We start from the raw sequence: 13197 nt of genomic DNA, 5'->3' as shown, positions 1-13197 counted from the left end.
CAGACCTGGAACAGTGGAAGGCCGGGCGGAAGTGTCTGCTCCTTCGGCCGCCTTGGTTACCGCGTTCTCCGCCCCCTTCTACGTCATCGCTCTGAGCCCGCCATCCGCGGCCCGCGCGGGCGCCGCCCGAGATTCTGGGACCACGGTTGCCGCCCCCTCAGGTAAGGCCTTCTCCTCCTCATTCTTCTGCCCCTTTTTTCTGGACCTTTTCTCTGTTCTCCTCCTTTTCGTTTCTCTGGGAGCACCGCGCGGGTTCCACCGCCTCCTTTGCCGTTCGCATCCCGTCGTTGCCTTACTAACCCCAGCGGGGGTAGGGGGGTCGAGTGCCAGCTTCATGGCGACAGAGGAGGTGTTTCTCCCTCCCGGGGCCCCCAAGGCTCAGGTGTCTATGATTGTTGAAGAAAGGAGGGAATGCCGGTTGATCCCGACAAGCGGGAGCTTGGACGGCAGCCGATTTTAAGCAAGGGGTAGGGAGAGGCCAAAGACAGGAATGAGCAGGTCCAGAGAAGTGGGTTTGGGTACGGTGTGGACGCTGTGTGAGCCCTGAGCGGCGGCATTGGAAAAATGATGTCTTGAATCCTGCCCCTGAACCAGAAGCCACCATGTTGGTGATACCCCCCGGATTGAGTGAGGAGGAGGAGGCTCTGCAGAAGAAGTTCAACAAACTCAAGAAAAAGGTGAGTGTGTGTTGGCATGGCCTGACCTGTCATGTATTGCACTCTGAAGAACATCTGGGGGGGAGTATGAGGGGCCGAGGGCTTTTTCTGGCTCATACCTGGAGACTTAACACTTCTCAGTGTAGCTCCAGGACGTGGGTTTCCCCAAGTGTACTTTTTCTCTTCTCTGTAATTTGCAATGGAGTTGTCTTCCTTTCCCATGGGTTTTAGCACTACCTTTTAAGAGCTGGTTGGAAACCCTGGTGGCATAGTGGTTAAGACCTATGGCTGCTAACTGAAAGGTGAGCAGTTGGAATCCACCAGGCACTCCTTGGAAACCCTGTGGGGCAGTTCTACTCTGTCGTAGAGGGTCACTGTGAGTCGGAATCAGCAACAGCAGCAGGTTTGGTTTTTTGGTTAAGAGCTGGTCACCCCCAAGCTTGGTTTTTCTAGTTCCATCCAATGTCTTACTGATAACTCTCAGCTACCCAGAATTGAAGCTATTACCTTCTCGTCTATCCTAATACGGTTCCTCTGCTTGATGTTCCAAATAGGAGTGACTGTAGTCAGTTCTTCCATGTATTTGGGCTCAAAAATATCATCTCTGACTTTTCCAGTAGTCGCTTAACCAAGTGTTTGCCACGTCTTGCCAAGTCTTCTTGATTCTTCCTTTGAAGTTGTCTCCGCTGCTTATTCTTTCTTGTATATTTCCTACATTCCGTCTTTACCAACACTCACCTAGGTTCTTGTAGTATTCTTTCAACCAGTTTCTTAGTCTTTTTTTTTTTTGACAGACTTCTTTACTCCTACCCAAATGATGCATTGAAAATACAAAACTCTGTTCCTCTTTTTTTGTCAAAATCCGTAATGGCTTCATGTCTGTAGAACATAGCCCTGAAGCCTTAGCTTGACATCCCTTTTTAGCCAAGCAGAACTATTCACTCATCTCAAAGCACACATCCCCATAGCCTTGTCTTTGCTAGTCAGTTTTCTATGTCTAAAATACTCTTCTCCTTTTCATCTGTGTTACGTAGATTATACTTAGAGCCCAATTTAATAGCCAGTAGGCATCAGAAAAATCTTACTTGCTCTCAGCTGCAAGTAATTGGCACCTCTTATGGGCCATCCTGGCAATTCAGCTTAGTCATTGTACTTCTTAGACTGTAAGCTTCTTGAGGAGAGGGATCACATCTTATAAACCTGTATAGTCTTGTTACAGTGTCTTTAAATGTATAAGGGATGAACAAAGCCCCCAAGAAGAGCACATAGGCTTGTACATAGTTGTAGTTTATCTTGGGACTCGGATCAATGAATGAATTTCTTGTCTCCAGCTTCAAAATTGTGAGATTCTGGGAAGCCTCTGGGTATCATGGTTTGGGCAGATTAGGTATTAGTGGCATTGTAAATGGTCTAGGGCGACTATATGTGAAAGGCAGGCTGCCTCGGTATTCCACTCCAGGGGACACCATTTGCATTATTTTCTCTGAGAAGGGTGTCCCAGGAGTGATGTGCCTGGGGACTTTGAGAGAGGACCTGGACAAGGACTGGCCCTCACCACTCCTCTCTTAACCTCTTTCCCAGAAAAAGGCATTGCTGGCTCTGAAGAAGCAAAGTAGCAGCAGCACAGCCAGCCAAGGCGGTGTCAAACGCTGTGAGTGACGGGGACATGGGGATGGACTGGAAGTGGGCAGCGTGGTGCTGAGCTCTGTCACAGCCTGGCCACCGTGATGCCTCTTTCCCCTACTACTCCAGCATTATCCGAGCAGCCTGTGGTGGACACAGCCACAGCAACAGAGCAAGCAAAGCAGCTAGTGAAATCAGGAGCCATCAGTGCCATCAAGGCTGAGACCAAGAACTCGGGCTTCAAACGCTCTCGAACCCTAGAGGGGAAGTTAAAGGTGAGCACAAGCAGAAAGGTTGTTCAGGGATCCCTTGACTTTAGAGGGCATCCCTTTAAGTTGGAATGGAGGTGAGGATAGGGGAAAAGTAATGTGTATTAAATCATGGACAAGTCACTGTGTCATTCTGAACTTTAGATTCCTTATTTATAGGATGAAAGAAACTGGGTGGCCCCTAAATTCCCCTTCCTTGTACACATTGTATGGCTCTCCTCTACCACGGGTGGACAATAACTCTTGGGATATGTTGCTCTGAGGGCTTGAGTAAGCTGAAAATGTCATCAGATTCAAGAAAGGTTTGTTTATATGCTAAATACCTAGGTTATATATTGATTCATTTAGAAAATGTCTATATAATCAAATAAAAATGCAGCAGAATTAGAAGGTAAAACAAAAAGAGGGAGCCAAGAAGAAGGTGAGAGAGGAAAGAGGAACTCCTCTGTCCAGGGGCTGTGTAGCCCCCTGCTCCGGCTGAGGTATGTCTCTTCTGCTTCCCCAGGACCCTGAGAAGGGGCCAGTCCCCACTTTCCAGCCGTTCCAGAGGAGCGTGTCTGCCGATGACGATCTGCAGGAGGTAATGGTCCCCAGTTCTTTGTCCCTGGGGAAGGGGCCGGGTACTGAGGAAGATGAGAGACCCATGCCAGCAACTGGGAATCATCTTAACTGTTCTTCGTCTTTTTCAGTCATCCAGACGTCCCCAGAGGAAGTCTCTGTATGAGAGGTTAGAGAGTGCAGTCCCGCTTGGCAAAGGGTGGGGAAGGGGGGCATTGCCTGGGTTCTTGGAAGGTGTGGGGCTGGAATGAAAGGAGCAGGGGCCACCAGAGGGTCTTCAGAGTCTCCAGAGGGCTTGGAGGGAGGAGATAAAGGTGCCCTTTGATCTTCACTGTCTGTCTCTTGCCAGCTTTGTGTCTTCCAGCGACCGGCTTCGGGAACTGGGGCCAGATGGGGAAGAGTCCGAGGGGCCAGGGGCTGGTGATGGCCCCCCTCGGAGCTTTGACTGGGGCTATGAAGAGCGCGGTGGTGCCCGCTCCTCAGCCTCCCCTCCCCGGAGCCGCAGCCGGGAACATAGTCACGAGCGGAACCGGGACAGAGACAGAGAGCGGGAGCGGGATCGAGACAGAGATCGGGATCGAGACAGAGATCGAGACCGAGAGCGAGACAGGGATCGAGATCGGGACCGGGACCGAGATCGGGAACGAGACAGGGATCGGGATCGAGACAGAGAGGGCCCTTTCCGCAGTGAGTGATCTTGAATGGTGACCTCAGCTAGAATTTAGTTGGATCCTACTGAAGTGAACTCTTAAAGTAGCGGGTGGAATGGGTTATGTCTTCCGACTGTGATTCCTGATCCCATAGGGTCAGACTCGTTCCCTGAACGCCGGGCCCCTCGGAAGGGGAATACTCTCTATGTGTATGGAGAAGACATGACACCCACCCTCCTCCGTGGGGCCTTCTCTCCCTTTGGAAACATCATCGACCTCTCCATGGACCCACCCAGAAAGTAAGGATGGTATGAGGGAAGGTGATGAGTACCAGGGGAGGAAGCTAGTCTATCTCCAGTGGCCTGCGAGCACTGGGTTTGTTTGGATCAGAAGAGGTTGTAGGCCCTCTGCTGACCCTGTTCTCTCTCATCTCAGCTGTGCCTTCGTCACCTATGAAAAGATGGAGTCAGCAGATCAGGCCGTTGCTGAGGTTGGGACTTCCCAGATTTGTTCTTTCTCTCTCTCCTACTGTCTTCGTTTTTCCTTCTTAAAATACTGGAGCCAGGAAGAAGTTGGTTCCTCTTGACAGAGAAGGCCCCTTTCTATTCACATCCCCCCACCCCAGTGCCGTCGAGTTGATTCCAACTCATAGCGACCCTATAGGACAGAGTAGGACTGCCCCATAGAGTTTCCAAGCAGCGCCTGGCGGATTTGAACTGCCGACCCTTTGGTTAGCAGCCGTAGCACTTAACCACTACAACACCAGGGTTTCCTTCTATTCACATACGAGACATTGTATTTTCACATTACCTCCTTAGTCTACTCCTAGAATAGCAACCCCTGGAAGCTCTCCTTTGGTTTGTCTGTAATATTTCCTCTATCCCCTTCCCTTTTCTGCCCCAGCTTAATGGGACCCAGGTGGAGTCCGTACAGCTCAAAGTCAACATTGCCCGCAAACAACCCATGCTCGACGCCGCCACTGGCAAGTCTGTTTGGGGCTCCCTTGGTAAGGCAGGATTCTTCCTCATCCTCTCTCGTCCCCACAGCTCACTGTTTGTTTTTTTTCCCCTCCATGTCCCAGGGTTCCATAGAGGTGATAGAGGTCTGGATTTGAGTGGAGGCAGTGGGAATGGGAAGGAGAATTGCCAGGCCATCTGTCGGTTAGAGGTAGGGGAAGGAGAAAAAAAGATTGCAGGGGGCTCCTAAGGGGATGACTGGAATGGGGAAGAAAGTAGGAGCTAGAGTCAAGCTGATGAGAAAGAGGGACCTCTCATGTGACCTTGTTCGTTTTGAGATACAGTACAGTGATTTCCTAAGCATTTGAAACTAGGAATCAAGAACACAGTTATGAAATGAAAACATAAGTAGAAGTTATCTGTATGGAAGAGTGGTTGCAAAATGGTCATGTCAACAGTGATACTTATTTTGGAAAAAAAGATGGCCTAGAACTGGGCTTGAGGAATATGTTGGGGATTGTACTCCTTATGCCTCACATGTCCCTAGTCTTCCTGACATGTGGGGCTGAAGTTGAGGATGTAGCAAAGGAGACAAAAGGAGGGGTCAGAGGGCTGGGCTGGGAACAGTGCCAGAGGAGCCCAGACCACTGAAGCTAAGGGACACAGCTTTGAGCAGGGAGTAGTCAGCAGTGCTGAGGTACAAAGCTCAAAGAATGGGAACTGGGCTGAGGAAGGAGGGTGGGCAGTGGGATTCACTCTAGCCCTGGAGTGGCAGGGATGGAATCCTTGGAGATGGGGCAAAGAGGGGGACACACTGGGTACAGGAGGAAAGGAAGAGGGAAAGCAGCTAGACTCGAGGGAGAATGTCTAGAGTCAAAGCAGCACCCCAAATGAGTTCCCCTAATGGGGCTAGGATCACTTTTCAGTGTGAAATAACCCGACAGGGATTTTTCACTGAAAATGGATTACACTAAAAGGGGTAGACAGAAAGAAGGCTTAGAGCAAGATTGGGTCTCCAGATGAAAGGACCAGCATTGACCAAGCGTGTCAACAAAGGGCTACCAAGGTTTTCTGGTTTTTAATTTTTCACATATTGACTGAAACCAGTGGGTTAACATCATTCACATATCTCAACAATGATCACATTTTGGGTTTTTCAAGGAAAAAGCATTCATCACAGCAACCACAGTGCCGCAGTAACATCTCACGCTCCTTGCTGTGGCAATGGGTTAGCCTCCGCTGGCTCAAGAGGGCTCGTGGGAGACAGGGCAGCCCTGGCCACCAGAGGGCAGCATGAAAGCTGGGCTTCCAAGGGTCAGCGGTGAGGAGTGACGAAGTCCGGCTCTGGGCCTTGGTCCAACTGATGATTTCCTTCAGACCTTAACTGTCTCTCTCCTCCCTCTCTAGCTGTCCAGAACAGCCCTAAGGGTTGCCACCGGGACAAGAGGACCCAGATTGTCTACAGTGATGATGTCTACAAGGAGAACCTTGTGGATGGCTTCTAGGGAGCGGAGCTGGATTTCTTGTGCCTCATATGCCCCCAATGCCGGTCTCAGTAAAACACTGAGGTGGACGCTCCCTCAGCCTCTGGTTTTTCAGCACTTGGGATGGGGGATTAGCCTTTAAAAACGGCTGTCAGATTTCATTTCAGTTCTAACAACGCAGCTAGTGCACATTCCCCACTCCCTGGCCCCAAAAGGATCTGGAACACAGGCATTGTCACAGCTGTTTTAATTGGACCCCATGCCCCTTTCCAGCAGGAAATTCCTTATAGAAAACCCAGATTCTCTTCTTTGAGTTTCTCCTTGAGCCAGGGCAGCACTTGGAAGAGGTTGATGTGAAAGTCTCGGGCGTGAGCAGGTACCTGCCATTTCTGGCTTGCTTTGTGGTCTTTGCAGACATCCACTACACCCCAGCTGATCACACCAACCTGGAGAGAGTGGGGAAGGGGGTGCCATGGATTATTTGGTAGCATTCCTTCCAAACCCAGAAAGCATGGCTATTCCTGAGTACACCTGAGCTGACCTAAAAGAATTAGACTAGGAGAACAGCTTAGTCCTGTCCTCCCTGACACATACAGGCCAGACCCATGGCCCCAAAGCAGCCAGTCCAAAGACTGGTCTTCAGGTGAGACAGGCACTGGCCTCCCCACCTCCCACCAGCTCCAAGTATTGACCCTCCCTGTTTTGGGGCCTATGATGACCACTTGGCATCTCCCCACAGATAAGAGAGGGAAACTCACTTGAATGAAGCGACTTTTCTTGTGAATAATCAGGGGGCCACCGGAATCACCTGCAGGGGAAGAGATGCTGTAGGAAAAAGGACTCTTGGGCCTCAGGAACTTATAGCATAACCAAAGAGCCTTCTCTCACCTTTGCAAGTATTAGGGTCAGCATAGGGGTCCACCCCTCCAGTGCAAAGGAACCTCGGAGTGACCACCTGAGAGATGTCCTTGACTGTTTCATAACCTTTGGCATTTCGAGCATCTCTCTCACAGCTGGCTTTCTGTAGGTGAGGTGGGAAGGATGGAGGAGAGAGGTGATAAGCAGCTGGGCTTAGGGAGGATTGGGGCCTAGAAGACCTCTCGTTAGAATCCCATACTCCTCACCTTATCTCCATTCTTGATGTACACCTCCTTCCGAACCAGCATCTTCTTCTCCTCAGACACAAACAGAGCTTTGACATCCTTCGCAGGGAGCAGCTCTTCCTCTGGACAAGTGAACGCTCTGGGTCACTCCAAGCCCCCTCCCCCACCATTTCCACATTGCTTTTGTCACTCAGCAGAAGTCCCTCAAGAAGTTCTCCTTATAAGCTAGAGACAGGCTGGACACCAGCCGCTCCTACTGCAGCTCCTTTGTGTCCCCCTCATCTCTCATCATCTCATCTTTGTGCCCCTCTCTCTGAACATGTCTTACTGTGTTGCTGGCACGTGGCTAACAAGGGGAGCCTCAGAGCTCGAGTTGTTCCCTCGGTGCAGGGCAGACAGATGGGCCTGTTAAGGAGAGATGGTGAAACTCGGGCTGCTGGCCCAGGCCGTGGTCCTGCAGCCCCACCTTTCCCAGCCTTTTCTTCATAGGAATCCTGATGCTGTCACCTGAGAATCTGGCTGTACGTCAGCTTCTTCTTGAGTTTGATCAGGACCACATCGTAGTCATAAAATTCAGGAATTCCTTCTGCTTTTTTTCCATTGATGTTGTAGTTTGGGTGAAATAGGACTTCTTCTATTTCCCGTTCCTGCCACTTTACAGTTCCTCCTGGTAGGAGGAGAGTGGGTACCCCTGAATCACCCATGTCTCTGTGGGTATTCTCCTGTCTCTGGCCCCATCTCATCCCTGACTTCAAGTCTTCCCCACCCCTGGCTGTTCTAGGGTACAAGGGAAGGGGCTGCATTAAGGGTGGGTGGAGTGTGAGATGTTGAGAGCATGGCTGGAGCTCAGGCTCCATTCACTGCATCCTTACCTGCATCCTTAGCCACGCTGACCTTGATGGAGTGTACCTCGTCTTCCACAGTGAAGCAGTGTGCTGCTGTCAGCACAAAGTACTCAGACACCACGGCCCCCATACAGTGCTCAAATCCCTTCCCAGGGCGCTGGGAACAACAATGGAGGGGGAAAGCTCAACATCCATAAACACCACACTAAGAACATTATGCCCTGTGCCTTCCCTTATCTTACCCCCGTTTCATCCTGACCTCACCTCCCACAAGCCCCCACACTAGGATGCTGTGCTTACAGTGATGGAGATCTTGACCTGCCACGGTTGCTTGTGGAAGTCAGTACCTTCCCTGTGCTCCCAGACCATGCCACAGAGACCCAGAGACTGACTTTCATCTGGCAGAAAAGGAGAACATGCTGAAAGTGGGGACACTTCATTCCCAGTATCAGCAACCTTTTGGGTAGGGACACGCTTATTTCTGTGGGGAGGAAACCCAGGGACATTTGTTTCTTCACATTAGGAGGCAAGGAACTGCTGCGGTTTGAAAAGAACTTGGGACTAAGAGATCAGTGGCCTGGCTGTTATCAGGCCTAACTCTTGCTAGCTTTCTGTCCCTTGACCTCTTGGCCTCACCTTCCACATCTGTCTAATGAGGGACTTGAGAAAGATCTCTGAAGTTGCCCAGAGGTCTGATTCCATCATCAAGAAGTGGGAGAGTGCCAGAAAACAATAGTGACTCTGGGGGAGGGAATGATGAGAAAGGCCTTCTAGACTGCTAGGGGCAGAGGAGGAATGAGTGGCCTCAGGACCTGGAGAGAGCTGAGTTTCCTGATAGTATTATGCCCTTCTAGTATCTTCCTACCAATCATTTGGTAGAAAACATCCTCCAGGTGTTCCATGTCCTTGACTTTGAACACATGCTGCTCTTTATCCTTCTTGGAAGCCAAAGCGTTGATGTTTCCTTGGTCCACCAGGGGCCCGATCCCAAACACATAGACATCTGAGGGAGGAAGAAAACCAGAAAAAGAAAAAAACCCATTGCCATCGAGTCAATTCCAACTCATAGCGACCCCATAGGATAGAGTAGAACTGTCCCACAGAATTTCCAAAGAGCACCTGATGAATTCTAACTGCCGACCTTTTGGGTAGCAGCCGAACTCTTAACCATTATGCAACCAGGGTAGGAGGGTGAGGAATAAATGAAATAATGCATATAGGGCAACAGAATGGGTGAAGGCAAGACCCTGGGGGGCAGGAGCTGAGGAAGCAGGGTGCTGGATTCTGGACAGGTCACTCACCCAGATAATCCTCCCTTGGGTTTTTTCGGTCCCTGCCAATGTCCAGTAAGCTCCGGATCTCACCAATAACGGGGACTGGGTCCCCTCCCATGTTGTGCAAGCCTGAAGAAGAGATGGGGACCATGGGGGTGGGAGGTGAGGAAGAAAGAGAGTCAAGGGAGACTAATTGGCTATAGGCAGTGACATGCATGGCTGGGTGGGTTGGGCAGAGGATGGAAGTGACGGATCACAGAGGGGTTTGGGGAGAAGAGACCTTTCTTATAAGGGGTCACAGGAGAGCTCAACAACTAGATATAAGTAGTATCCAGGGCACCAACCATGATTCTAGTGTAGGGCCGTGAGCATACGAACTTAAGGACCACATACTGGAGTCAGAAAGTGGGGAGTCTAGGGCAGGAGAGAGGTTCCACCTAACCGTCAGTCATGAGGATGATGACATGGCGGGTGCGGTTCCAGCCTACAGGAGGGGTATCCCCTGGCCAGCTCATCATGGTGTATACTGCCTGGAGGGCCTTCTTGGTGTTGGTCCCTGTCTTCAACTTGTGATCTGTGGAGAGGGAAGAGGTCACCACCTCACTTGGTCTTCCAATTGCTCCTCGAACCCCAGAGGCCTAGGAGTCCCTGGGATCCCACGTCTTTCAACTTTTTAAGTTTATTGCCACCCCCACTGACTTCCTTTGACCATAAAGTGGTTCTCTCAGCCCCTAAGAGATTCCCACTAGCTCCCATTCCCCCGCTCACCCTGCTGTCCTTTTGACTACAAAGTGGTCCTCCCTGCCCTCCCCACATGGGCACACTACCCATCTGCGCCACACCACTGAGCCCCCTGACCTCTCTGACCCCAAAGTGAACCTCCCACGATTCTTATCCATAATGTCTGACCGTCATAGCTGATTTTGTTGAGCTGCTCCGTGACCCAGTCTGCATTACTGCTCCTTGGATCAGACACTCTGACCAAAATATTGGGGTCTGTGGCATATGTCACTAGAGCGTATTTTGGCTTCACCCCATAACTTGCCACCTGTGGGTGAAGGTAGCAAGGGGTCATCGACATTGAAATGAAAATGCTATGATTGGGAGAAAGCAACTTAGCTGAACAGGGAAGGTCATAGGAAGAGGCTCAAGGACTGGCTGGTCACCCTGAGGTTCACAGAGGAGTCTGTGTTAAAGGTCAAGAAACTGCTTCAAATAAAGGAGGAGGAGGACAGAATAGCACCTGGGAATTTTCTGTAGTTCAAAGAGGCTGGGGGCACCAGGGAGCTAGCTCTGGAAGGATAGTGAGGTCCTTTCAGGGTCACAACTTAGAAAAAAGACCTAGCGATCTACTTCTGAAAAATCGGCCACTGAAAACCCTATGGAGCACAGTTCTCTGACGCACATGAGTCAAAGTCGACTCGGTGGCAAGTGGTTACTGATTACAGGGGAGAGAGCGCTCCACCTTTTCAATGAGGCTGGTGAGACATCTCTTTGCCCCTGTGAAGTTGCTGGCTCCAATGCTGTCTGATCCATCCAGCACCAGGTAGATGTTCATGGAGCCCGAGGGATCCAGGACAATCTTCCGCTTCTGTTGTTCTCCTAGGTGCCCCCCAGAAAGTGTCAGGCTCAGCATGCCCAGTTCTCCTGCCCCTTCTCAATCCTCCCCCAGCTCCCAGCCCTGCCTCCCCTCTCTGCCTTTAAACCTGGGCTGTGCCCATCCTCGGCATCAGCTCCTTCTATGGTCTCTGTGAGGGAAGACAGGAAGGCTTCAGCCACCTCTTGAGGGGTGTCGTACATGAAGGAATCTGAGGAGAGGTCAGAAATGAGGTCAAATGTCTGGGAAGTTCAGGGACACAGCAACAGGGGAGACAGGGGATGGTGGGTTTCCAGGGTGGGAAATGCTCAGAAGTGAGAAAAGCTCTACAGGGAATTTTGGAAGAAGTAAGGAAGTAGCTGGTTTGAGGTAGGGGGAGAAGATGGTGCCCTGGCATGGGGACATTAGGACAGGAGAACAGAATCTGACCTAGGGACACAAGTCAAGGGTCACCTTGGCAGGAAGGCTCAGTTCCACTCCAAGAGCCACCTTCCAGGCATGTTCGCTGCTGGGAACCACGCAGGGTAAGCCCCCGGTTGCAATAGTAGGTGACCCTGTCTTCAAGGCGATACTGGCTGCCCACTTTCCTTGTGCCAATAGGGATGCCCGGGTTGGGGCAATACCCCGCTGCAGAAGTGCAAGTCATGGAGGTGAGGGCCAAAGCCTGAGGCGTGGAGAGCAAGCATTTGGGTGCTAGTTCTTCAGGCTGGAGGGGTATGAGGGAGAGGGTAATGTGGGAGAAAGGGACCCTTCTCACCTCCATTGTCACAGATGGTTGTTTGCCCACTCCACCGGCCAGTCACTTGGCAGGTGCGGTTAGCAGAGCCCCGGAGAGTGTAGCCATCATAGCATTGGAAAGAGATCTGATCACTCAAATTGTAGTAGGCGGCCCGGGGCCAGAACTCCCCATTCTCAAAGTCCTGTGGTCTAGGGCAGCGGATCGCTTTGGGGAGGGAGGCAAATAGAAGTCACCGAGACAGAAGGGTTGCCCTTGAGGGTGTCCTTCCTGGTCTCAGGATCACTGTCACTGAGAAACAGTGCCTTCCTGATCCATCAGGAGCAGTGTCAACCCCCCTCTGTCCTTCAGCGCATGGGCGATCCAGCTGCTCCTCCATCCCCACTTCTGAGTGGTCCTTTAACTGTAAGGGTTGCAATTTGTGCCCCTTCCTTCTCCTTCCTTCCCACCACCCCTAGAACAGCTCCTACTCCTACTCAACTCGTCAGCCTGGCTGGTCTCAACACAGTTCTAATCCCATTCAGTCCTGGCCTGGGCCACCCCCTGCTCCATCCCTCCCCTGGTCCACCCCCACCTTCATGCCCTCCAACCTCTGCATTCTGCCTTCTTGACAATCTTTTCGCCTCGGGCCTGCAGGGCGCTCCAGGACCCCCAGGATCTGCAGACCCGCGTCTGCACAGGGTATGGGTAGAAGCCAGAGGGACACACGTACTCCAGCGCCTGGCCCTTCTGAAGAAGTCGGAAGGAGCCCCCTGTGATCTCTATCCCCTCCAGGGAGCAGAGGCTTCGGGGCTGGGCCGCAGGCAATGGAGTTGTGCTCACATCTGAAGAGAAAGGAGGATTTCATCTGGCCCCCCAAGACCAAGGCCAAGGCCGAGGAGAGTTGCTGGGGCAGCAGAAGGGGGAGTGACCCCCTGGCTTACCTCCAGACAAAAGGCCCAGGACCAAGGGAACCAGGCAGAGTGGGGGGCTGAGATTTCGCCCCATGGCAATGGAAGATAGGAGAGGAGTAGGCTGGGGCAAGGTGGTCTTTCCTGGCCTGGCCTGTGCTGTCGATCTGTTTGCTCAGTGTCCAAGCTGAAACTTCAGCCCTGGCCCTGGGCACACTCCCTTCCCTGTCCCCAGCAGCCCCCAGCCTTTTATGCAATATCCCTCTGGCACCTACGGCTTACCCTGCCCGCACCACCCGCTACACTTTCCGGAATGTCCAAGTGGGAGGGCCCCACTGAGCTGCCAGCAAAGAAAACAGAAACTGCACACACAAACCCCACCCTTTGCTGCCCAAGCTCCAGAGCTGGCCGGTTGACACCTCCCTCACCCCCTACTCCTCTCCAACAAACCCCGACCACCCCCTGAGAGACCAGAAATAAGCCCTCCCCGCCCCCTGCCGCCCCCTCCCCTCGCTCTCCCCTGTGGACTGTGTGGACAGGGCAGAGTCCAGGGGCT

The 13197-nt window shown here is 51.9% G+C and overlaps 2 protein-coding genes across 2 annotated transcripts; one reads left to right on the top strand and one right to left on the bottom strand.

Moving 5' to 3' along the window:
* Positions 1-64: 64 nt before the first annotated feature.
* NELFE (negative elongation factor complex member E) lies at positions 65-6290 on the top strand. The gene is made up of 11 exons (XM_049889216.1): positions 65-161; positions 595-677; positions 2238-2307; positions 2409-2554; positions 3054-3128; positions 3238-3275; positions 3456-3793; positions 3911-4055; positions 4192-4246; positions 4660-4762; positions 6120-6290. Exons 2-11 carry the CDS (start codon positions 603-605, stop codon positions 6215-6217), a joined length of 1143 nt encoding a protein of 380 aa, XP_049745173.1. The 5' UTR covers positions 65-161; positions 595-602; the 3' UTR covers positions 6218-6290.
* CFB (complement factor B) lies at positions 5772-12960 on the bottom strand. Its single transcript, XM_049889166.1, has 18 exons — positions 12675-12960; positions 12342-12575; positions 11773-11958; positions 11469-11642; positions 11125-11226; positions 10884-11020; positions 10328-10466; positions 9861-9992; positions 9446-9547; positions 9010-9147; positions 8445-8542; positions 8172-8301; positions 7807-7966; positions 7628-7704; positions 7321-7421; positions 7085-7217; positions 6955-7004; positions 5772-6642 (listed from the first exon to the last, which is right to left on the bottom strand). Exons 1-18 carry the CDS (start codon positions 12736-12738, stop codon positions 6481-6483), a joined length of 2319 nt encoding a protein of 772 aa, XP_049745123.1. The 5' UTR covers positions 12739-12960; the 3' UTR covers positions 5772-6480.
* Between the last annotated feature and the right edge of the window lie 237 nt (positions 12961-13197).

The sequence above is a fragment of the Elephas maximus genome, chromosome 1 (genome assembly GCF_024166365.1).
Source record: "Elephas maximus indicus isolate mEleMax1 chromosome 1, mEleMax1 primary haplotype, whole genome shotgun sequence".
Taxonomy (NCBI): domain Eukaryota; kingdom Metazoa; phylum Chordata; class Mammalia; order Proboscidea; family Elephantidae; genus Elephas; species Elephas maximus.
Note: the sequence above shows the minus strand (reverse complement) of the source record. Positions and strands in the feature narration are given on the sequence as shown.